The sequence below is a fragment of the Tupaia chinensis genome, unplaced genomic scaffold, assembly GCF_000334495.1.
Source record: "Tupaia chinensis unplaced genomic scaffold, TupChi_1.0 Scaffold142211_1, whole genome shotgun sequence".
NCBI classification, from domain to species: domain Eukaryota; kingdom Metazoa; phylum Chordata; class Mammalia; order Scandentia; family Tupaiidae; genus Tupaia; species Tupaia belangeri.
Window position 1 is genome coordinate 281,243 of NW_006202061.1, and position 24,076 is coordinate 305,318.

The 24,076-nt window shown below is 34.8% G+C and overlaps 1 protein-coding gene across 1 annotated transcript in view; it reads left to right on the forward strand.

The window, feature by feature from the left end:
- ZC3H13 (zinc finger CCCH-type containing 13) overlaps positions 1-24,076 on the forward strand; it is a gene marked incomplete in the record, with an annotated part of 76,736 nt that overhangs the window by 5,885 nt on the left and 46,775 nt on the right. Inside the window, 6 exon segments of the mRNA XM_027766301.1 lie at positions 64-173; positions 3,606-3,717; positions 7,904-8,012; positions 16,498-16,637; positions 18,098-18,258; positions 21,762-21,872. Coding sequence (XP_027622102.1) covers positions 64-173; positions 3,606-3,717; positions 7,904-8,012; positions 16,498-16,637; positions 18,098-18,258; positions 21,762-21,872 — 743 coding nt within the window.

Sequence of the window (24,076 nt, forward strand, 5' to 3'; positions counted from 1 at the left end):
ATAGCAACTTTTTTTCCCCCAGAAATAAATGTGAAACTTAACATAGTAATATCTGTCTCTTAGACACAGTGTCGTAACTGGCTGAAGACTGGCAACTGCCTTTATGGAAACACATGCAGATTCGTACATGGCCCTTCACCTCGTGGTAAAGGTTATAGCAGCAATTATAGAAGGTAAACTGAGAACTTTGAATTGTTTACATGCTATTAGAAAGTGGCTTTTGTAGATGTCTAGGATAAAATTTGAAATGCAACCATATATTTGGTTCTGTTTTGGTGATAGTAATCTTACCAATAGCTGAAGATTGACAAGATATTTTATTAACATTATAAACTATAATAAGATTAAAGATTATAAATAAAACATTTATAATCTTAAAAATAGCAACTTGTAACATATTTGCTTTGAAATTTACATATTTGTTCAATATTTACTTGTTTTGACTATAGATATTTTTGTAATGTGGATATGGCTTACTTTTATCAAATCCTTAGTTATGTATTAAATTGCTGTTTAAAAGGAGATTTTCATGGTGTCTGAATTTAGTTTGAGGATAGGCTATTATTAACTCTTAAAATATGAAAATTCAAATAGGGTATAATTTTCATTTTTAAATATGTTCTCAATTCAAATTTTATGCAAGCTCTGTAGGTTAAGATGCATTTGCCAAAACCCTTATCACAATATGCTACTATAAATGAGAATATGTATTCATATGTAGATAATGTGTCCTGCCTATATAGAACATTATGGCTTTAATAAAGGCTTGTTTAAATTAAACTTGCTTAATAAAGACCTTTTATTTTTCTTTTGATTACCTCATAATGGTTTTGTTATGCTGTTTAAAGATGTAACGCACATAAAGATTGTTATAAAAACAATTTAAACTTGATTGGTAAACAAATAATTTACCTGGTCCTAAAATTAGGTATGCTGATTGCTTTGGCTTTAACAGCATTATAAAAACTGAATATTAACAATTGAAGATTTTTTAAAAATTAAGTAATAATTGGGACCAGCAGTTGCATAATGGCTATGTCGCTGGACACCCATGTAGTCGACCATAGATCGTGTCCCGGACCCGGTGGCTTAAAATTCACACCGGGTGTGTGTGCGTGCGTGCCCAAGATCCTGAGAGGAGAATGGAGGAGAAGGGACTGTGGCATGACCATCCCCCCTTGGGAGTGATTTCTCGCTTTCTGTCTCTTTCTCTCTCTCTCTCTCTCTGTCTGGCGAGCGCACGCGCCCTATAGCAAAAACCTCTAAAAAAAAAATTAAGTGATAATGTGTGAATGTGTGTGTGTTTGAAGTTTAGGAGATTTTAAACTTTAAATCCTTAACATTACCTAACTTCTTGTTCACTTTGATGTTGTATACTGTTTTATTTGTGTTTAGATTATTGTTACCCACTGCTAATGTGGGAAAATTAGTCTTTATTGTGTATGTTTAATTACTTGTATACTCACATGTTAATACACACCTTGGTAAACTCTAATACCTTTACTTTTTTTTCCCTCTTAACATTATATTCTTAATATATACCTTAATTCCCCCCATTTCTTTTTTTTAACAAGAGATTTTTTGCTACAGGGCACATGCATTCCCCAGAGAGACATAGAGAGAGAAGGTGAGAAACCACCCATCAGGGGGTTGGCCACACTGCAGTCTTTTCTCCTCTGTTGTTCTCTCCAGATTTGGGGCACACACACATGTACTCAACTTGAGTTTCACACCACTAGGTCCAGGATTCGAACTTTGGTTAGCCAGTGGGAGTCCAGCGCCTTAGCCACTATTCCACCTGCTGGCCCCTTTAATTCCTATTTGAAATTTATTATTGGATTTTTTCCTTGTATAAAACTTTTATGTAAGAGATAGTTTTGAAGAAAGTGGGCAGAAAATTTGTCTGCATTGAAAAAAATATATAACTAGACCTAAGGACTTTTTTTGTTGTTGTTATAATTTTGCTCTTTTGTGTATGTTCTTCCATCTGATGATTTCTTTTGTGTATTTTTTTTTTTCTTTATTTGATGGGGAGAAAAATGTAGTTCAAAGATGGAAAAAATAACCAATACATTTTAAAAAGTCCTTAATTTATACACAAATCATTTAAGTCAGGGTAATATTTAGAAGAGAAACAAGTTCCTAACAAATTGTTTTATCATGCACAGGATTCCGGGGCACACAGGATTTACATGAACATCATAACTATAATTTAGAACATTTAAGTACTGGTTCTTAATGAGTTACAGTTTCAAGTTCAGCTTTAACTGTTAACATATTTAATGTAGATCTATTAAATGTGCATGTAAATAATTAATGAGATTCTTAAAAGTAAGTTAAGTCAAATTATTCGCTGACTATGTTATTTGTATTAATAATTGATAAAAGAATCGGCTTTCTTGGTCAACAATTACTTGAAATAAAAGTGAACGTTCATGTGATTGGTTTATGTCTTCATCTACACACATAGAAACACACACTGTGTTTTCAGTGATCAAAGAGGGACATAGCATTCCTTGTCTTTTAATTGCCCTCTTTAAAGGTGCTCAAGGAATATTCTATAAAGACAGTGTGTTTTCCATCTCTCTCTCTCTCTCTCTCTCTATTTTTTTGGGCTTAGTAACAGTATGAAAATAATTGCATAGCCATGTACTTTCGAATTTCTAGTATATATTTTAAAGTCTTACATCATTGAATATAGATGTGTATTTTTCCCTCAATGAAAACAATCCAGAGCAAATGAAAAGTCACTGTTCTAAATTTTGCTTCAAATTCTTTAACATTTTTATTCTGAAGTAATTTAAAATGTGAGAAAAGTTTTAAGAGTAGTACAGAACTCTTGTATTTGGATTGATTTTTAAAGAGCATAAAATATTTTCTTAGTCGTTTGGACCAGCAGTTAGCATAATGGTTATGTCGCTGGACTCCCATGTAGTTGACCACAGTTCCCAGACCCAGTGGCTTAAACTTACACCAGGCGTGTGTGCATACGTGCCCAAGATCTTGAGAGGAGAATGGAGGAGAAGAGATTGCAGCATGGCAATACCCCCTGGGGGGTGATTTTTTGCTTTTGGTCTCTGTCTCTGACTTTCTGGCGAGTGCATGTGCCCTATAGCATACACACACACACACACAAAACCTCTCCAAAAAAAGTATTTTCTTAGTCGTTAATGTTGTATCAGACTTCTTACATATGTAGATGGTAATTCTGTTGCCTTTAGATTAATTTGCAACTCTATAGTTTAAAACTATCTTATTTATGCTTTCAAATATAAGTAATATAGTCATGCAGTTACTGGAAAACAGGTCAAGCTGTTAACTACATATTCTCTTACTCAGTCCATATAGTTTCTTATTCATGTCACCAGTCCTTCTACCCCATGGAATGTTAAATATACACATTTTGATTGATATTGAGAGGAAACTTGTGTTGCCAATATTTTTTATTTAATATGAAACAAATTATTTTTCAGAAATTTAGTAGACAAGGACATTAGAAAAATTATATTGAGTTTTTTAAGGTTATTTTCATAAATATATTCTTACAAAATATATAAATACAGGTTTTTGTTGTTTTTGTTTCACTTTTTTGTTTTGGTTCAAAGGTCACCAGAAAGACCTACAGGGGATCTTAGAGAAAGAATGAAGAACAAGCGCCAAGATGTGGACTCTGAGTCCCAGAAAAGAAATGCAGAGGATTCATCCTCACCTGTTAGGGTAGGAATAAATGTCCCAAAATAAAGTTAAATTTCAATAGTGATTTATTGCTTAAGTTCCATTTTACATATGCTCTTCTGTGCTAAGCATATGGTAAATGTGTAATATAGGATTACAGTGCTCTACATGGAATATAATGTAGAGGAAAAATTTCCTGGGAGAACTACGATTGTCTCAGTTCTTCCTGAAGTTAAGATGAAAGGGATTGATTTGACAGAGTTTAAGCTGAACTTCATAATGTTTTTGTACCATGGTGGGGATCCTGACTATCTTAATATGTTCTTAAGTTTTCAGAATTCAGCCAGCTATCACATTCTGCTTCCCAGAAGTTTGAAGTGACTTACAAGAGAACATTTATAAATTCAAGCTATAAAAGCAAAGCATGGGCATAACAAAAACTGAATTAGAAAATTTAGTTAACAAAAAGCACATATTTCCACAAAATTTACCTGTAACTAACCATGAAGACAAAAGAAAAGTACAATTTGTAATGTGATTTATTGAATAAAAGAAGTGTGTCAGGATGAAAATCTTTCCCACAGTTAGTTTTTTCCAAGAAATTTATTATACATTTGTGTGTGCACGTGTATGTTTGTGTATCTGTAACAGATTTATTGAGATATAATTATATATTGTATAATTTACCCATTTAAAGTATACTCATCATTAGTTTTAAATGTATTCATGGAGCTCTACAACCATCATCCTGATCAGTTTTAGAAAATTTTCAAAACAAAAACCCAGTACCCTTGAGCAGTCATCCCAACCGCTAAAAATATACTTTCTTTTTTTTTTTTTTCAATAGAGTTGGCTTCAGTGTTTCATTTAAATAGAGTCATACATACAACATGTGATCTTTTGAGACTATCTTCTTTCACTTAGCATAGAGTTTTCAAGGTTCATGAAAGAGTATAGGATAAATCAGTGTTCTATTCTTGGTTATTGCCAAATATTATGTTATACTGATAATACTACATTTTCCTTATCCATGTATCAGTTGATGGATATTTGAGCTGTTTCCACTTTTTAGATTTTATGTGTAATTCTGCTATGAACATTCGTGTACAAATTTTTGGGTGGACATGTTTTTCTTTTGGTTTTATACCAAAGAATGAGATTACTGAGTCATATAGAAACTGTTGAGACTTTTAAGGGACTGCTGGACTGTGTTGTTAAGCAACTACCATTTTACATTCCTTTTTTTTTTTTTTTTTTTTGAAAATATTTTTGCTATAGGGCACATGCGCTAACACCGCAGAGAAAGAGAGACAGGCAGAAAGCTAGAAACCACCTTCCGGGGGATGGTCATGCCACAGTCCCTTTTCCTCTAACCTCTTCTCAGGATTTTGGGCACGCACGCACTCACACCCATTGTGAGTTTGAAGCTACCGGGTCAAGGACTCAAACCACGGTGAGCCGTGTAGGAGTCCAGTGACATAACCGTTAACACCATCTGCTGGTCCCTTACCTTCCTTTTTTAAAAAACAAAGTTTATTTATTCTTTCATAAAGGAATCGGGAGGGAATAGAGAAGAGTGGGGTACATGCATCCCCAGCAGGGTCCTCATGCTGTAATCTACCCCATCCTCAGCCAGCCAGGACCATAGGCACACATGCTTTTGCCCAGCATATAGGAAGACCTTGGGACTTGAACCCAGGACCTTCTCCTTTAGCATCTCAGAGTGTCGTGTTAATGCTGTACAACTGGCTGGCCCACAGCAGTGGGTGAGGGGTTTTTTGGAGGGCGTGGAGTGTGGGGAGAGGTTTTTTGCTATAGGCTCACCAGAAAGATACAGACAGAGAGACAGAAAGCAAGAAATCACCCCCCAAGGGGGACGGCCGCTCCGCAATCCCTTCTCCATTCTCCTCTTTGGATCCTGGGCATGCACGCACATGCACACGCACCCAGCGTGAGTTTAAGCCATCAGGTCCAGAACTTGAACCGTGGTCGACTATGTGGAGTCCAGCAACACAGCCCTTACACCAGCTGCTGGTCCCATCACTGTCTCCACATTTTTAACAGATGCTTATTATGATGTAACTTCTTGATTATAGCCATCCTGGTGGTTGTGATCATCTGATGTTTTGATGTGTATTTTCCTGATGGCTAATGATGTTAAATCTTTTTGTGTGGTTATTGGTACATCCTCTTTGGAGATCCTTTTCCCATTTGTTAAATTGAGTTGTCTTTTTATTACTGAGTTGTAAGAGTTGTTTATATTTTGGATACAAGTCTCTTATTATATATATGACTTGATGGGATCCTTTTAAAGCATAAAAGTTTTGAAGTCTAATTTTTTTTTGTCATTACTTATGCTCTTGGTATCATCTAAGAAACCATTGCCTAATCAAAGGTCACAGAAGTTTATATCTAGTTTTTCTTCAAATAATTTTATACATTTAGCTCTTACATATAAGTAAGATACTTGATACATTTTTAGCTCATTTTTATTTGCAATGTGGTAAGGGTCCGCCTTCATTTTTTCTTTTGCATGCAGATATCCAGTTATCCCACAATGTAGTCTTTTTAATGAAAAATATAAATAACAGTCTCTCTGATCATTTGAATTATATAAGCAACATTTTGTTTGTTAATTAAGATGTTTAGAAACTTTGTGTTTTTTTTTTTTTTTTTTTTTTTTTTTTTTTAAGCAATAGTGTGTGCATGTGGGACCTGAACCCTCTATTGGCCGTGTGGCTTCCAGCCTTGTAGGATACTGCATTAACCACTGTGCTACAGCAGCTGGGCCACCGTAACTGTTTTAGACCCATGATACAAAAATGTCTGATAGTTTTACATTATAATTAGTAAAGACTTGTGTTTTGGTCCCTGAAGTAATGCAGTTTTAAGTATGTAGATTGCTGATGTCTGATATGATACTGCTATACAGTTTTAGGAATCTTAAATAAGTTGTTAGCTGAGAGTGTTTGTCAAAATTTCTGACTCAATGCTGAGTAAAAATTTCTGGGTAGGGGCTAACTAAACATGTGTATTGCATTTTAAAATAACCTGTTGATTCAGAATAGTGGATAACTCAGTGATCTGCTAATTAGTGTTTAAAAGCAGTGATAAAAAGAATGAGTTTACCAGTTTCCTGGGTGCATGTATTCCCACTGTGGCCAACTTCAAGCTATCAGAGATACCACTGAATGTAAAATTGAATCAAGTGCTAAGTATCCACCACTATATAGTATGTATAGCTTTTCCAATCTTATGTGTATTTTATACGCACATAAAATGTAAATAATGTCAAGAGTAAAATGTACTAAAATATTTAAGATGTGAGTTCTGAATAATTAATACCTTTGCTCTTAATACAATTTGTTTATCGTTTAATTTTTTAAAATTTTTGTTTTGATAGAGGATGCATGTGATCACCAGAGAGACAGAAAGCACAGGGGTGCTTCCCATCTCTCTCTCTACTTACATGATTTGGGGCACCTATGCACATGCTCATAGTGTGTTTCTTAAACTTCCAGGTCTGGGACTCAAACTGTGGTTAGCCATATGGGATCTAGATGCCTTAATCACCAGTCCACAGAACCAGCCCTATAATTTAATTTTCAATTATGGCTGTGTTTAACAACGGCCTCCAGAATTCTTAAAACTTTAAGTTGGCTCCTTTGAGTCGGTATGTACAGACTCCTGCACACTTCTCAGCACATATTCACTTCTTAATGAAGTGTACTTAGTTTAAGGGACAGACATCTGGAGTTCACATTCTGAACAAAATAATTCAAGGATTATTTAAACACTACTGTTGGTCTTAGATACTCTCTATTTACTAAGTTGCTATTCTTTAGTAAAATAGATACAGTATATCATCCTTTCATTGTGTGCTCTTGAACTTGTCACTTCTACTTAATTGATATGTAACTATTTACAAAACTGACTCCTTAATGAAACAAAGATGCCTGATTTTCTGGATCCAGCAGGTGGCATAGTGGTTAAGGTGCTGGACTCCCACATGCACACTGCGTTTGAGTCCCAGACCTCATGGATTGCTTTCTTACTTTACCTCTCTCTCTCATTCTGTCTCTCTCTGGTGAACACATGTGCCCTATAACAAAACTTTTAAAAATAATAATAATAAATAATTTTTAAGAGGTTTTAAAAAATGTTCTGTTCAATAACTACCTCATGTAATTTTTTAAAATTTAATAATCTTCATGTATGTACTTTTTAGAAAGAATCTTCCAGAGGGAGACATAGGGAAAAGGAAGACATAAAAATCACTAAGGAGAGGACTCCAGAAAGTGAAGAAGAAAATGTAGAGTGGGAAACTAATAGAGATGGTGAGTTTCAAAATCTTTTTTTATATAGTGATTTTTTTTTCTTTTAAACACTATCATTTAAGAAATTTTTTCTGTATTCATTACACAGCATGTGTACATGTATGTGTGTGAGAGAGAGAGGATCACCCTCCACAGGGTCTGGTCACACTGTCATCCCCTTCCTCCAGTCCCCTAGTTTGTCAAATCTTAGACACTCGTGCACTGTTCAGTGTGTTTCAGGCCAGTTGGGCAGGGGTTTGAACCACAATCATCGTATGGGATCCAACTTCTCCTGACCAGCATGTTACACCGTGCTGTGGAGCTGGTCTTAAGTTGTGATTATTTGTTTTGTAGACTTTTTGTGGGCTTCCAAACCCCTTTTAATTGGGATCTTCCTATTGTTTCAGGATCATCTTAATGACCTGTTTCTTTTTAAAATTTTGTTTTATATTCTGTTATTTAAATTTAATTGTTGTATGTCTTTATAGCATACAACATAGTTTTTCTTTTTTTTTTGTTTTAGGGATTATTTTGTTTAACTTTATTTATTCATTTATTTTAATTTGACCAGAGAGGGACAGAGTGAGAGAGAGAAAGAGAGAGAGAGGGAGAGAGAGAGAGAAAATAAGAAAGCAAGCTGCCAGGACTCAAACTGCAGTTGGCCATGTGAGAGTCCAGCACCCTTAACCACCATGCCACTTGCCGGCCCCACAACATGGTTTTACAAAGCATGTTTGTAGTGTATGATGAATATTACTGTATACATCATTTTCAACAAAGAACCGTACATTCTTAAGTCTATTAAATGCTTTCTATCATGAATTATAAGGCAGAAACGCATATAGTAGCAGTGTAAGGCAGAGAAAGAGGTTTGTACTGTGCCTTTCAGCTTCTCAATCCTTTTTTCCTAGAATTTTATTCTGGAGCATCACAGTCCTTTGGAATTTTATTACATTTGTAAGTTTTTTTTTTTTAATTCCTCAATACTAAGTGTAAAAAAAATTAATTTGTTTTTTTTGTTTTACATAAAATGTTAAAAGTGAGATTTTTGAATTTTAAGGACCTGGAAAAATGATTTCCAAGAAATTGTTGGCTTTCACTTTATAGAAAAAATCAAAATCAGGTGATAATTGAAGCCTGAGATTTATTCATGAAAAATTAGCAAAGTCATCTTTGAGTCATTATCTTAACAAATAAACATTTATTTCCTACACCATGAATGTTCTCTCTTCTTCACCTCTTTGATGTTCTGGAAGGTGAGCACATAACTTCACACTATGAAATACAAAGGGAGCTCATATTTGTTGAATGCAGAGGGTGTGCTGGACACTTAAAATAATTAATATAATTTTCTCAGTACTTCAATAGCTTTCTTACTCTACTTATAGAAGACAAAACTGGAATTTAAGAATTTGAGCACCTTTGTCAGCAGTAGGCTGAAAACTTAAACCAGGAGTTGTAAAACTATAGCTTGTGAGCCAGTTACCTCTGTTTGCAAATAACATTTTATCGGAATACTTAAGAGTCCCAGATGTTACTATCTCTACTTTTTCACTTGATAGTTTTTAGTCTTCTGATCCAACCCTCAACTAAAACTGCTCTTCATGGTGACTCAGTGGTAGGTAACTTAGTCTTTGTAATGTAATTTTCTCTATCTTACATGACCTTTTTTGCAGCATCTCATACATCTGAGAGCTCCTGTCTTGAAAGACCCTCTTTTCCCTTGGCATCCGTCTATCACTCTCTAGTTTTTTGTCTTCCTGTTCAAACCTTTAGTCTTACATGGAGGCAGTTGTATTCTTTTTTTCTCTTAAATGTTAATTCCCAAGGCTTCACACTTTGCTATATTCTTAAATCTAAAGTGATTTTAGTAAAAGAGCCTTTTATACAGAGAATTATTTTAAAATGTTAGCATAAATATTTTTAATAGCTTTATGTACAGAATGTTCACATGGCGATTTCTTGTATTTTTTTGCCTTGATTGAAACTCTCAGGTTTGAGAGTACTTTATCTCTCTAATTTAAAATTATTTGTTGAAAAAATACTGAAGCACAGTGTTAGTTGCTTCAGTCTCTGGATAATAAGATTAAACTTTTTAATAGACTCCCTTTCTTCATTGTCAATCTAAAGCAAGTAGCAGTTTTAGCTAGACTCAGAAAAAATTGGTATGTAGTAGGGTATCTCAAACATTTTGGTTTCAGAACACTTTTGTACTCTTTTTATCCCAAAGAATTTTTGTTTTTGTCAATTATTTATGTTCCTATAATTACCATGTTAGATGCCAAATACAAGAAATTTGAGAGATTATTATTAGTTCATTTAACAATGACAGTAATAAATCCAATATGTATTTTTATGAAGAATAACTGCTTTGCAAAGTGATGAAAAATTGAGAGGAGTTGGCAAAGTTTTATATTTTTGCAAATTGTTTTAATATCTAGTTTATTAAGTTGCAGCTAGCTTTTTATATATGCTTTTGCATTCAATTGGTTACTAACACATCTTCTAGATAACTCTACTATGAACTCATGAGAGAATTAATAAACTAGGCAAATAATCTATTATAGACATAGTTTGGGGACCAGCTCTCTAATGGAGTAGTTAAGCGCTGTATAGGAAGCTGGATCCCACATGGCCAACTGTGGTTCTAATCCTGGCCTCAGAAGCTTGAAAAACTAGGTGTGTTTGCATGCATGCCCAAAACCCAGATGTGATGAAGAAACAGAGGAAAAAGGATTGCAGCCTGACCATGCCCATTGGGGGGCGGGGTGCTTTCTCTCTCCCTTTTTCCCTCTCTGGCATGTGCTAAGTCTTCCAGGAATTAAAACAGAAAAAAGAGGACCATCAGGTGGTATGGATGGTAAGGCAGCTGGATCCCACATAGCCGATTCCATGGTTCATGTCCCAGTGACTTGACAGTCACCCCGAGTGCCTATATATATACATGTCCAAAATCCTGAGAGGAGAATAGAAGAGAAGATTGCAGTGTAGCCATCCCCACATGGCGGGGTAGATTTCTTTCACTTTCCCTATCTCTCTTGTCTCTCTATAGTGGGCACACACACCCCATAGCAAATAGCAAAACCTTAAAAATAAAAGAAATGTTTTTGATCTTATGAAACTCAGTATTGTCATAGAAATCACCCAGGAGTATTCGGAGTACTGTTTGAGAACCACTTCTCTGTATTGACAGCTGCTAAGGCTTTTCATTTATTTTGTTTTACCCAGCAATCTTTTTTTCTGTTCAGTTTTCCTTCTAGATGAAATCATGCTTCTAGGGCTTCTTTAACATCTATGTGTTAATGACTCCGAAATCTGGAACTTTCAGTTGAGCTCCAGATTTAATTATTTAGCATTTACCAACTGGATATCTCCATCTGAGTACCATTATCTGATAAACCTCACTTCTCTACCAACTTCCCAATGAGCTTGAAAGGCCTTGTTGACGATGCCTGTTCCCTTCCACCCGGTTTTTACAGAGTTCTGACATTTCTATCTACTGAATGTCTACCAAAACCATCTATTTTTGTGGCCAGCTGATGACATGGGAGTTAAGGCTCTGGACTCCTGCATGGCCAACTGAGGTTCAAGTCCCAGACACAGAGTCTTGAAAATCATGCCAGGCACATGTGTATGCGTTCCCAGTCCTGAGAATAGAGGAAGAAGGATTGTGATGTGGCCATATCCCCACTGGATGACTGATCACTTTCCCTTTCTCTGTCTCTCTCTTGCAAGTGCACACACCATGGCAAAAACCTAAAAAAGTAAAGCAAAAACGATCGAATAAAAACATCTGTTTCTCCCAGTATACTACTAATATTTTGGTTCTTAATATATTTATTGACTATGAATGTCTTTTACCAAAGTAACCTCTTAATCCCGTCCCTTGTGTATACTCTTGTCTTGTAATTCATTCTTTAAGGAAAAGTGATCTTTTAAAAGTAAAGTATAGGGACCAGCACATTGCATAATGATTACATCACTTAACTCCACCGTAGTCAGCTGTCATGCAAGTTCTGAACACAGCTGCTTAAAACACAACAGGCACATGTGCCTGTGTGCCCAAAACCCTGAGAGGAGAATGGAGCAGAAGGGATTGCAGCATGGCCATCTCCCCTAGGGGCTAATTTCTCACTTTTTCTGTCTGTCTGTCTCTCTGGCAAGCACACATAACCCTATAGCAAAAATATCTCTTAAAAAAAGTATAATATATGATGTTAAAAATACACAGTTCATGTGTACAGTTTATTGAATTTCACCAACCAAACACATCCAAATCATTAAATAGAAAATTACTAGTGTTGGGACCAGCAGATGGTATAATGGTTACATTACTGGACTCCCACATAGTCAACTGTAGTTCAAGTCCTGGACCTGTTGACTTGAAACTCACACCAGGCATGTTTGTGTGCACGCCCAAAATTTGAGAAGAGAATGGATTGCATGTGGCCATCCCCCCAGGGGGTGAGTTCTCATTTTCTCTATCGCTTTCTCTACCAAGTCTATGTACCTGTAGCAAAAAAAAAAAAAATCCCTCTCTTAAAAAAAAAGGAAAATTACTTGTGTTCCATAAGCCTTCTGGTGTGTCCTTCTACTCACTATCTCCCTATCTCTCACCCAGAGGTAACTACTGTCTTGATTTCTAGCATTATTACTTAGTTTTGTCTGTTTATGAGCTCTATTTATATGGAAGCTACAACATGTGCTGTTACTATGCCTCGGTTTTTTTGTTAATATATATGTCGGTGAGATTCAGTCAAACATTATTGCACATAGTTGTAGTTTCTTCATTCTTATTGGTATGTATTATTTCATTATGTGAATATATCATTTATTCATTCTTCTGTTGATGAACATTTGAGTAATTTCCAGTTTGAAGCTATTATGAAGGTGCTATTGTTATACTTTTTTAGAATTATTTATTACTTAATTTATTATTATTGTTTAATGTTGCTGTAGGGCACATGTGCTTACCAGAGAGAGACAGAAGGAGAGAGAGGTGGGACCAGCAGATGACATAATGGTTACATCGCTGGACTCCCACATTCAACCATGGTTTGAGTCCTAAACCCAGCAACTTAAAACTCATGCCGAGCACGTATGTGTGTGTGCCCAAAATCCTGAGAGGAGAATGAAAGAGGAAGGATTACAGCTTGACCATTCCTCCTAGGAAGTGATTTCTCACTTTCCGTTTCTTTATCTCTGTCTCTCTTCAGCAAGTGCCCTGTCTCTTCAACAAGTGCACATGGCCTATAGAAGAACATCTCTCTTAAAAAAAGAGAGAGAGAGAGAGAGAGGGAAAGTGAAAAAGCAAGCCACCAGGTCTGGGACTCTCAAACTGCAGTCAGCCACGTGAGAGTCTAGCACCTTAAGCATCATGCTGCCTTCTGGCCTGCTATTACTGTTCTTAACATCTTTTGGTAAATATATACCCATTTCTCTTGAGTCTGTGCTTCAAAATAGAAGTGCTGGACCATGTAGTATGTATGTATTCATCTTTAGTAGATACTGCCAAATCAAAAATTGTTATACCAGGCCAACAGATGTTGTAATGGTTATATTGCTGGACTCCCACATACTCAACCACAGTTTGAGTCCCAGACCTGGTGGCTTAAAACTTATGCCAGGCTCATTTGTGTGCCCAAAATCCTGAGAGGAGACTGAAGGAGAAGGGATTGCAGTGTGGCCATCTCCTTGGGGAATGATTTCTCGCTTTCTCTCTATCTCTCGCTGTCTCATTAGTGAGCACACAGGCCCTATAGCAAAAATCTCTCTCTTAAAAAAAAAAATGTTATACCAATTACCCATATGGTACTTTTGGCCTTTTTTTTTTTTTAGCTTAGCTGTTTTAGAATTGTGTAGAAGTAGCTTTCTGTAGTTTTATTTGAAGTTCCCTAATGAAGTTGGGAAATTTTTCACATGTTTATTTATCTTGTACAGCCTATCTTGTAAACTGTATTCCAAACTTTGCCCCGTTTTTGCATTGCATTATCTGTTTTTTCTCTTATTGATTATAAGAATTCCTTATAGATACTGATGAGATTTTTAGCAGATATATATGTTTATGTTGCAAATATCTCCTTCCACCCTGTGAGTTGCAGAGTAATCTTGTTTCTTCCCTTTTTTTTTTTTTTTTTAGATTTTTTGCCATAAGGTGCATGCTTTTGACAGAGAGAGAGAGGGGGATGACCATGTTGGCAGTCCCATCTCCTCCATTCTCTCCCAATTTGGGGCATACATGCATATGTGCCCAGGATGACTTTCAGGCCGCTGGGTCTAGAACTGGAATTTCAGAGTGAGCCATGCGGGATCCAGTACCTTAACCACCACACCACCTGCTGGCCTCTTGAGTAATCTATTAAAAGAATAAATTGTTTCATTTGAGTCCCCTATTTACAATTCTCTTAATTTTTTATTGTCTTCAGGAATAAGTACAAATTCTTACTGTGCCTACTAAACTTTTTAGTTTCCATTTATTTCTGTTCCCCTCACCCTAATCTTTGTGCTTTGCTTGATTTGTTAAACTTCCCATGTTGCTTACCATATGTTCTTAAGAACAAATGCTGTAACATAAAAAAACAAAAGTATCATTGCAGTAGAAGAAAATGTATGATAATATTTTGGTAGTTTTTAGCAGCCCCTAAAATTAGGCATAAAACACAGATGTCTCCAAAGATTCGATTATACAGAAATTACAAATTTCTACATAACTTAAATGTAGAAGTTAGAGAAAGGTGACAGACTAGAAGATAATATTTGCCATATGTAGCATGCATAAGTATTAATAAAGACCCTGTATAAATATTGATTTATAATGGGTTTCCACAAATATTTAAGAGAAGCTTCGTTGAATTAAAACATGGGCAAAAAAAGACTTTGGGTAGTAACTCACAGAGGAAATACAAATGGTCAATAAATGTTCAACTTTACGTCAGGGAAATATTGGTAATTATTTTAAAGCAATATCATTTTCAGTTATTTGTTTGGCAAAAATGAAATGTTTTCAAGTGGAAGTTTATATTGGTAAAGCTGTTTTGGAGTGCAGTTTGGTGATAATAAAAATTGTATTTGATCTAGTAAATGCGACTTGAGAAATTTGTACCTGTGAACCATGGTAAGTACCAAAATGTCTGAAATCTTGTTTTGTAAGAGCAAAATATTGAAAACAAGCCATCAGAATAAAACTGGCTAAGTTATGGTATATGCATATTATGAAATGCTTTGCAGAAATTAAAATGAAGATGGTTGAACTCTGTGTATGACATTCGAAGATCCTGTTTTTAGGGGACTGTTTAGTTTAGGTTCTTTTTTTAGGTTCCATCATTTTAAAGGCAGAAATATGAAGGCTTATTTTTATACATGTAATTTTTAACTGTTAGTGGTTACCACTGGCAGTTGGAAAAATGTAAGGGAAATGTCACGTTTTATACTCTGTATACTCAGAATCACTTAAGACTGTAACAGTGAAAATTTATTACATATAAAGACAAAAGGAAGTGCTGAAATACTTCTAGTCCTTAATCCTTAGACATAAAGTTTTTGTATAGCTTTGATTATTTTCATGTAAGTTACTAGAAATAAAAATTGTTATATTACTACCAAGTATGGATTTTTTTTTGTCTTTTACTCATATCAACAAATTATTTTATGAGATAGTCACCTTAGCTTGTGATTGGATTGGTCAATTCTAAGGTCTTGTGTTAGAAGTCGGAGAAATCTCTTCCTATGGGCTTCTTGGTATTTAGAACAAATAAATGTGAGAGGTCAAGTGCCAGTAGCTGCTGCAGACTTTTCCACATGGTAGTGGAAGCAGTCTGCACATCTTCCTCTAATTGTTTTTAAATCAACTTTTATACTCTTTTCATTGGAAAGGATTGAATGGAAATATAAACATGGCATCAGATCCATTGAGATGGTCAGTTCTAATCTAAGAAAATAATACACATCACTTGTAATGAAAATGTAAGTCCTTAAGAAATTAGCTGATGTACATACTAGTGTTAAAATTAGTTCACTTTAGTTTTAGATATAAATACATTTTCTGAAATTTGAAAACTGACCGAACTATAGAAGCAATGTTGACATCTACTGTAACTTCACTTTAATAATAAATCTTTAAGAAAATCAAGGTGATAGTCATATCATAAGTAACATGAAACACTAAAAGTTTTGGAATTTGGCTCAGAATATTCAGCAAAGCCTTAATTGTATCTTTTAAAATCTTTTCTAACAAAAATTTCAACCCCCACACAATCTAGAACTTTCAGAGATCCAGAAATTTTTAAAATGCTTGTTGGTTTTTTTTTGTTTTTTTTTTTTGTAAATTAACCATGGTGTGTTTAATCTTTATGGAAACAGTATCCGTTTTATCTTGTGGAAGTATGCTGTTTTAATGAACGATGCTGCCATTTAAATTTTCAAAAAAAATTAATTAAAAAAAAGTTAAATGTTTGATATATTTAATTATGATAGTTTATGAGAAGTAATAAAATTTTTTGTTTTAAAGATTCTGACAATGGAGATATTAATTATGATTATGTTCATGAGTTGTCTTTGGAAATGAAGCGTCAGAAGATACAGAGGGAATTAATGAAACTGGAACAAGAAAACATGGAGAAGAGAGAAGAAATTATCATTAAAAAGGAGGTATGCTCCATTTTCTTCAGTCCATTTATCTCTTCTTGGATATTTGGGTTGATTCCATGTCTTTGTAATTATGAACAATGCAACAAACATGGATGTGTAAGTGTTTTTTGATTGAGTGTCTATCCTTTGGGCAGATACCCAGGAGTGGAATTTTTGCATTGTTTGGTAGTTCTATTTATAGTTTCTTGAGGAACCTCCATTTTGTTCTCCATAATGACTTGTACTAATTTACATTTCCATCAGTGGTGTAGAAAGGTTCCCATTTCACTGCAGTCTATGTGCTAAGGAATGCTACTCAGCTATAAAAAACAATGAGAACGTGGGACCAGCAGTTAGTGTAATGGCTATGTTGCTGAACTCCCATGTAGTCGACCACGGTTCGAGTTCCGGATCCGGTGACTTAAACTCACGCCAGGTGCGTGTGTGTGCGTGCCCAAGATCCAGAGAGGAGAATGGAGGAGAAGGGATTGCAGCATGACCATCCCCTCCCCCCACACACACCCGGGGGGTGATTTCTTGCTTTCTGTCTTTCTGTCTCCCTCTCTCTGACGAGTACACGCACCCTGTAGCCAAAACCTCTCCAAAGAAAAAAAAACAATGAGATCTTGACATTTGATACAAAGTGGACAATTATGGAAGATTTAATGCTAAGCAAAACAAGACAGACTATGAAAGAGAAACATTGTTTGTCCCTACTCAATATATATCAAATGTCTGCACTCTATTGCAGAAACTGAGGGATTGGAAGGTATAATAGCAGGGAGGGCAACTGTAGATACCAGAGGCAATATAGGAGTGGGTGGGTAATGGGAAGTGGAAAAAGGGAGTCGGGGAAGGAAAAAACATTTAACAGACACAAAAATAAAAAGTTATCTATGATTATGATATATGTGGTAATATCTTTGACTTGACTGATATGCACTTGCTTTCATGCTTGGAAAGACCATTTTGTATGTTGTAAAGATGTACAGTGATTGACTGTAATAAAATTAATTTTTAAAAGGAGGTATACTATTTATTGTAATATTTATATTAGTAAATATCAAGGAGGATACTGGTCAGAAAAATCATCAGCTTGCTGCATTTTAAATTATATTAGAGTACTGTAACGTTCATTTCACTATATAGCAGCTATTCCATATGTGTTAATCACTTAACATGTGAATCTATTATATAAATCAGGAAGCCTTTTTGTTATTGAGCACATGAGTAAACTAAGGGTCTGTTGCCTAGAGTAGCAATCTAATGTAAAAAGGATTTCGAGTCTACATATTTCTGTTTTACATCTATGTTAATCCTAGCATGTCTTAGTTCTTTTCTAAGAAGTAGAAATATGATTTATTTGGATATAATTTTTTTAATTTTCTGAAGAGATTTTGAAATTTCATAATTTTAACTTGCAAGTATTGTATAATTAGTGGAGGAGTCTCTGAGTTCACTTAACTGAATTCTTTTGGTAGGTTTCACCAGAAGTGATTAGATCAAAGTTGTCCCCATCACCTTCCCTAAGAAAGTCTAGCAAATCTCCAAAGCGAAAATCAAGCCCCAAATCATCGTCTTCAACTAGTAAGAAAGAGAGGAAAACATCTGCAGTGTCATCTCCATTGTTGGATCAGCAGAGGTCAGTAGGGTGATAAATGCCAGAATGAAAGAACTTTTTTCTGAAGTGATGCTAAAAATAATTTTTTAGTGGATTATAAGAGGTACTTTTAATATATTTAGTATTTAATATAAGCTTTTTCTTCTAAAAAACATTGAACTATTTCAATTAAAAAGATAATTCTAGAAAACAATAAAATATGTCACATCCACCCACTTATGCTTCAGAGCTTTTTACTTTTAAAAAAATAAAATATACATTCCTATCACCCCTCTTCAATTTGGTATTTATGATACTTAGGCATGTGTGTTTATCTTTTTATTAATACGAATTGTTTTGTAGTATATAGTATTGTTTTCATCTATTTCACTGTAATCGACACCACTTTTGTTCTACAATCTTGTATATTTACTTATATTGTTGTATATAACTTTAGTTCATTTATATTAGTGTTTATCTACTTTTCTGTTGTTGAATATTTTCATTGTACTATAAATTGCACACAATGAGCATTTATTATCTCTTTGTGTACAAGATCAAGAGCTTAGTGTATTCATACTATACATATAGTACTAGCAGCATACATACATGAATTATCATAGTTGAAGAATTGTTATAAGTTGCAGAAATAAAAACAATTAGATATGATTACATTGAGAGACTAAAAATGTCAGAAACCAAATTTTCACTTAATGTTATTTACTATTAATAATTATAATTAAACTGCATACACTATTTTATTCATTTTCTGAAAAAGTAAACTGAAAATCTCTTCTTCCCAATATTTGATCAGTTGGTAAACCTGTTTATCTGAACCTGTAACAACTTGTATTTATCTCCTTTCCTCTAGTTTCTAGAGACTACCCTATTTCAGACTCCAGTTATTTTTGCATAGATTGTAGCATCATTCTTCTGTGTTTACTGTATGCCATGTCCACCCTACATGCACGTACTCATTTTCATTCAGCTATGCCAGCTCATTCATTTCTCTGGCAGATGTTACTAGAAAACTCTTTAAAATTTTTTCTTATTATGCCATTGAAAAACTCAGTAGCTTTCCATTATATTGAACAAAATTTAGATTGATTAGAATGACAGTTATATTTGAGTCTTTTCTATCTCATCACTACTTTTCCAGTCTTCCTACCTGTTGTCTTCCACCCTCAATCCTTCAGTCTCTAGTTCAAATTCTGAATTTTTCATTAGGTTTTCCTGCATACCTATTAGATTTGTTTATACCCCTCTCAATATTAATTGCCTTTTACATTATATTTGAGCTGTGACATATATGTTTTACATCCTCTATTAAATTTAAGCTTCTTGAATATTGGGATCTTGATGGTTCATTATTGTTCAGTCTTCCCTTAGCATCGACTTTGCATTGAGCTTTGCATTATAGAGACATTCAGTAAAATTGACTTAATCCTCTCCTTTGTTTCTCAAATTGAGTAAATACTGCAAAAGGATATGAAAGAAGTCGAATGTTAGAGTGATACAATCTACCCCTCATCCACTGCTCTTTATCATCTCAGCTAACCAATTACATAACTTTTCCCTAATCCCATTCATTTCTCTGATAAATCGCACATATCTAAGAAATACTCTTTTTTCATTTCCTTACACTTTCTGTTTGAAAAAACTTTTTTTTTTTTTTTTGGAGAGGTTTTCGCTATAGGGCGCGTGCGCTCGCCAGACAGAGAAAGAGACATAGAGACAGAAAGCGAGAAATTATCCCCCAGGGGGGATGGTCATGCCGCAATCCCTTCTCCTCCATTCTCCTCTCGAGATCTTGGGCACGCACGCACACGCGCCCGGTGTGAGTTTTAAGCCACCGGGTCCTGGACGCGAACTGTGGTCGACTACGTGGGAGTCCAGCAACATAGCCATTACGCTAACTGCTGGTTCCCTGTTTGAAAAATCTTTGAAATTAAAAGTTTTGATAATTATTTAGAATTAGGGATCGTTTCATTCTCCTTTTCATATAATCCCTCTTACTCCTTTTAGTAACTTATCCTTTGGTAAATAATTACATTGATTAAATACGGTGTTTTCTTAATTCTAATATGTTGTTGATTGTAAGAAGTACTGTTAACTTGAAATAGAAGCAGGACTGGAAAACAGTACATTAAAAATGTAAAAAAAAAAATCTAATTAAGTATAGCATTTCTTTAGCTATGCAGTCTACACTGAGTGTCAGATAATCAACTTTCAATTTCATTACTTGATTATAATACAAACTGTATTGAGCATGAGCATGGGTTAAAATTTAAGTTTAAATTGAGCGAATATTTTAAACAATGCCTGTAAGTCAGCTGAGATAACAAGCAAGTAAACGAATTCTTTGGTCTTACTAGGTTATTATGTCAAATGGGCAGATATAATTACTGACACATTAAAATTAATACTTCTCCTTAAAAGTTAACATTTTTCTTTGATATTTATTGTGAAATATAGTGTGATAGTGAGGTTTATCTTTGCAGGCCAACGGGTGACTTGGTGGTTAAGGCATTGGACACCAGGACTGACTGAGGTTTGAGTTCTGAACCTGGAGGCTTGAAAAATCACACCAGGCACATGTGTCTGCATGCCCACAATCCCTACAGGAAAATTGGGAAAGGATTGTGATACATCCACCCTCGCATAGGGGTGATTTCTCACTTTCCCTATGACTCTCTTTCTGGAAAGCACATACATCCTATGACAAAAATCTTTAAAAAAAAAAAAATTGTTCTTGTGTGTGACATATACTGTATGTTAGTCCATTATTGCATTGCTAACAAAAATACCTGAGACTGAATGATTTATTTTAAAAATAGGGGTTTGTTGACCCTTGTCTGAAAAGTCCAAGACATCACAAAATGGTTGAAAGGAGAACCTTGAGCAGAGTGGACCATGATCTATATCCTTGTGGCTGTCTTATTTTCTTTCTTTATGTGTGTACTATAACTCAATCATGGAAGGTCTGTCCTAATGACTTTATCACACCCGGAGTTCCCACCTGTAGGATACCATGACAGGATTAAGTTTTGTTTGGTTTGGTTTTTGTTTGTTTTGTTTTGTTTTGGAGAGGTTTTTGCTATAGGGTGAGTGTGCTCTCCAGAAAGAGAGACATAAAGCAAGAAATCACCCCCCAGGGGGATGGCCACGCCACAATCCCCTCTCCTCCATTCTCCTCTTAGGATCTTGTGCACACATGCACACACATGAGTTTAAGCCACTGGGTCCAAGATTTGAACTGCGGTTGACTACATGGGAGTCCAGCAATGTAGCCATTACACTATCTGCTGGTCCCTGAAAGGATTAAGTTTTCACGTAGCGCTTTTCCCATACAATAAAATCCTAACACATGAACCTTTAAGGACCAAATTTGCCATGCCATTATGCAGAATGATTTAAACCCATAAATATGTTACCTATTTTGTCAATGTGCAGTTTTTTTATGTTTCTTTTTCTGATAAGAAAGAGAGAGAGATGGACAGACACCTCTGACAGAGTCTCATTATATTGTCATCCTTTTCTCCTAGCCCTTTCTTTATGGCTCTTGGTACAAAGAAGTATGAAATATCAGAGGCTGTTCGAAAGAGATACATGGAAGGAGAAAAGAGAAAGGATCTAAAAATGATAAAAGTAGACAAGTGAGTGCTGTGCCACAAACAAGAAATGGACTCTGTGCCACTAAAAGAATTATCAGTTGATTTTTTAAAATGTCAAAACAAAAAGATCTTATTAACCTCATAATATGCAAAATCAATTTTGGTCATTTGGAAAAGTACTGTAACTTAGTTGTGTCTTCCAACCACATATATTTTGAGGATAATGGGAAGAAATTCAATACTTTAGTAAGTATATTAGTTATATATATTAATTCTAATTAATTATATGTTATATATAGCATATATATATAATAATACAAATTATATATTATATATAATATATATAAATTATATATAACTAATTTACTAATTGTAATAATAGCTGACTCCCAAATGTCAGTTGTTTAATTTATTAGAAGTTTATTTCTTTTTCAAGTGAAATCAGAATGGATGTTTCAAATTAATAAGTGGCTGTTCCATATCTGGAAATTTAGTAATCCAGGGTTCTTCATGATTCCGCTCTCAGACCTTCCAGGAAACCAAAGAATGGAAAATACAAAGAAAAAATTTTAATAGTACTTTTATTTGGCTGAATAGTTTACAGTTACAAGGCATCTGAGAGTCCTTTGAAAGTGAGATCTGGACTTCCACTCACATTCTTTTGGTCAGATCTTGGTCACTTGGTTATACCTAATTTTTTTAAAAATTAGCACTATACCCAGAAGAAAAGTTTCAGTAAATGCCCAGCTAGTATCTATTAGAGGAAGTAATATGAAAATAAAGTCTACTTTCAGAATTCTTCTATTATTTTATCTTCAACTTTAAAGAAATTTTTCATATAGATGTTAATTATTGATTTCTCTCTAAGGCAGAGAAATTTTAGAAATACAGACAGGTATCACTTACCTGTTTGGTGCATAGGAAGTTCAAATCATCCTGTAAATATGCAATTACTTATGGTTGGCAGATAGTAGATTTGAGAAGTACTTGGGTGTTAGAAAGTCATGATGTATTTTTCTATGCAAAAAAATGTACCTGGACTTTTCCACCCAGTAGATAGCAGTCATATTTTGGTAATTTTCAACTTGCTTAGGTGATTAATACTATCAATGATAACAAGAAATAGGGGTAAGAATCAAGAGACCCAAATTTTCTGAATGCTCATCATGAATCAGGTGCTCTTACTACTTTTATCTTTTTTGAATCTTTACCTGCAGGTTTTTGTTTTTAATTGCCAGAGTGTGCCCTTACAAGACCGAGAGAGAGAAGGAGAGAAGAAGGCAGCACTCCTCCCCTCCCCCCCATCAGGTGTGGATATACCACAATCCCTTCCCTTTCATTTCTCCATCCTGTCAGGATTTGGGGCACACACATGTTCTGCATGTTATTCAAGCTGCCATGGCCAAGATTCTAACTACCGTCAGCCAAGCAGGATCAGCTTCTTTAACCACTAGACAATGGAGCCCCAGACCCTTACCAACAATTCTGAAGAAAGTACTACCCATTACCTTGTCACAGAATCTTGGGACTAGAGAAGTCAAGATGACAATAAGTAAGTTCTAGGATTTAGGCTTAGGTCCTCACTTAGAGATATCAATGGATAGTTAAGTGAGGCTTAGGTCCTCATTTATAAATATCAGTAGTCAGTCAAGTGAATAGTGAAAACTCACCAGATGTCTGAAAAGCAAGAACCACTTAAAAAAAACAGTATCAAACTAAACACTCAGAGCAGACAGCTTACATAGTAATGTTAATATAGAAAGCAGGAACAAACTTACAATTCCTAAGTTAGTGTGATTTGAGAATATATTTCCTTGGCATGATGAGAATAGTTGATCATGGGGAAAAAAATCTGTGATCATGGGAACAAGGACATTAGAAGAAAAAAATTTCAAACCGAAAATAGAGTCAGATTGCCAAATTTAGAAGTAGTAGAATGGGTAACTCCTTAAGAGAAAAAGTACTGAATTTGAAGGCAAATTTAACACAGTAGAAAGCAGAAGAAAGATGAAAATGACAAGAAATCTGGCATGAAGGAAAGATCCAGGAGATTCAGTAACTATAGTAAAGAGAACTACCAAAGATTTGGATCATACAGAGACATGATGAAATAAAGATAGAAGAATTGAGCCAAAAAAAAACCTTGGAATTTCAAGAGCAAATAGTTCATTGAGTGCTGGAAAATGTTTTAGAAAAAATACCTGGACTTGGCGAAATTTTTTTTTTCAATGAATAATTGTCCAGAA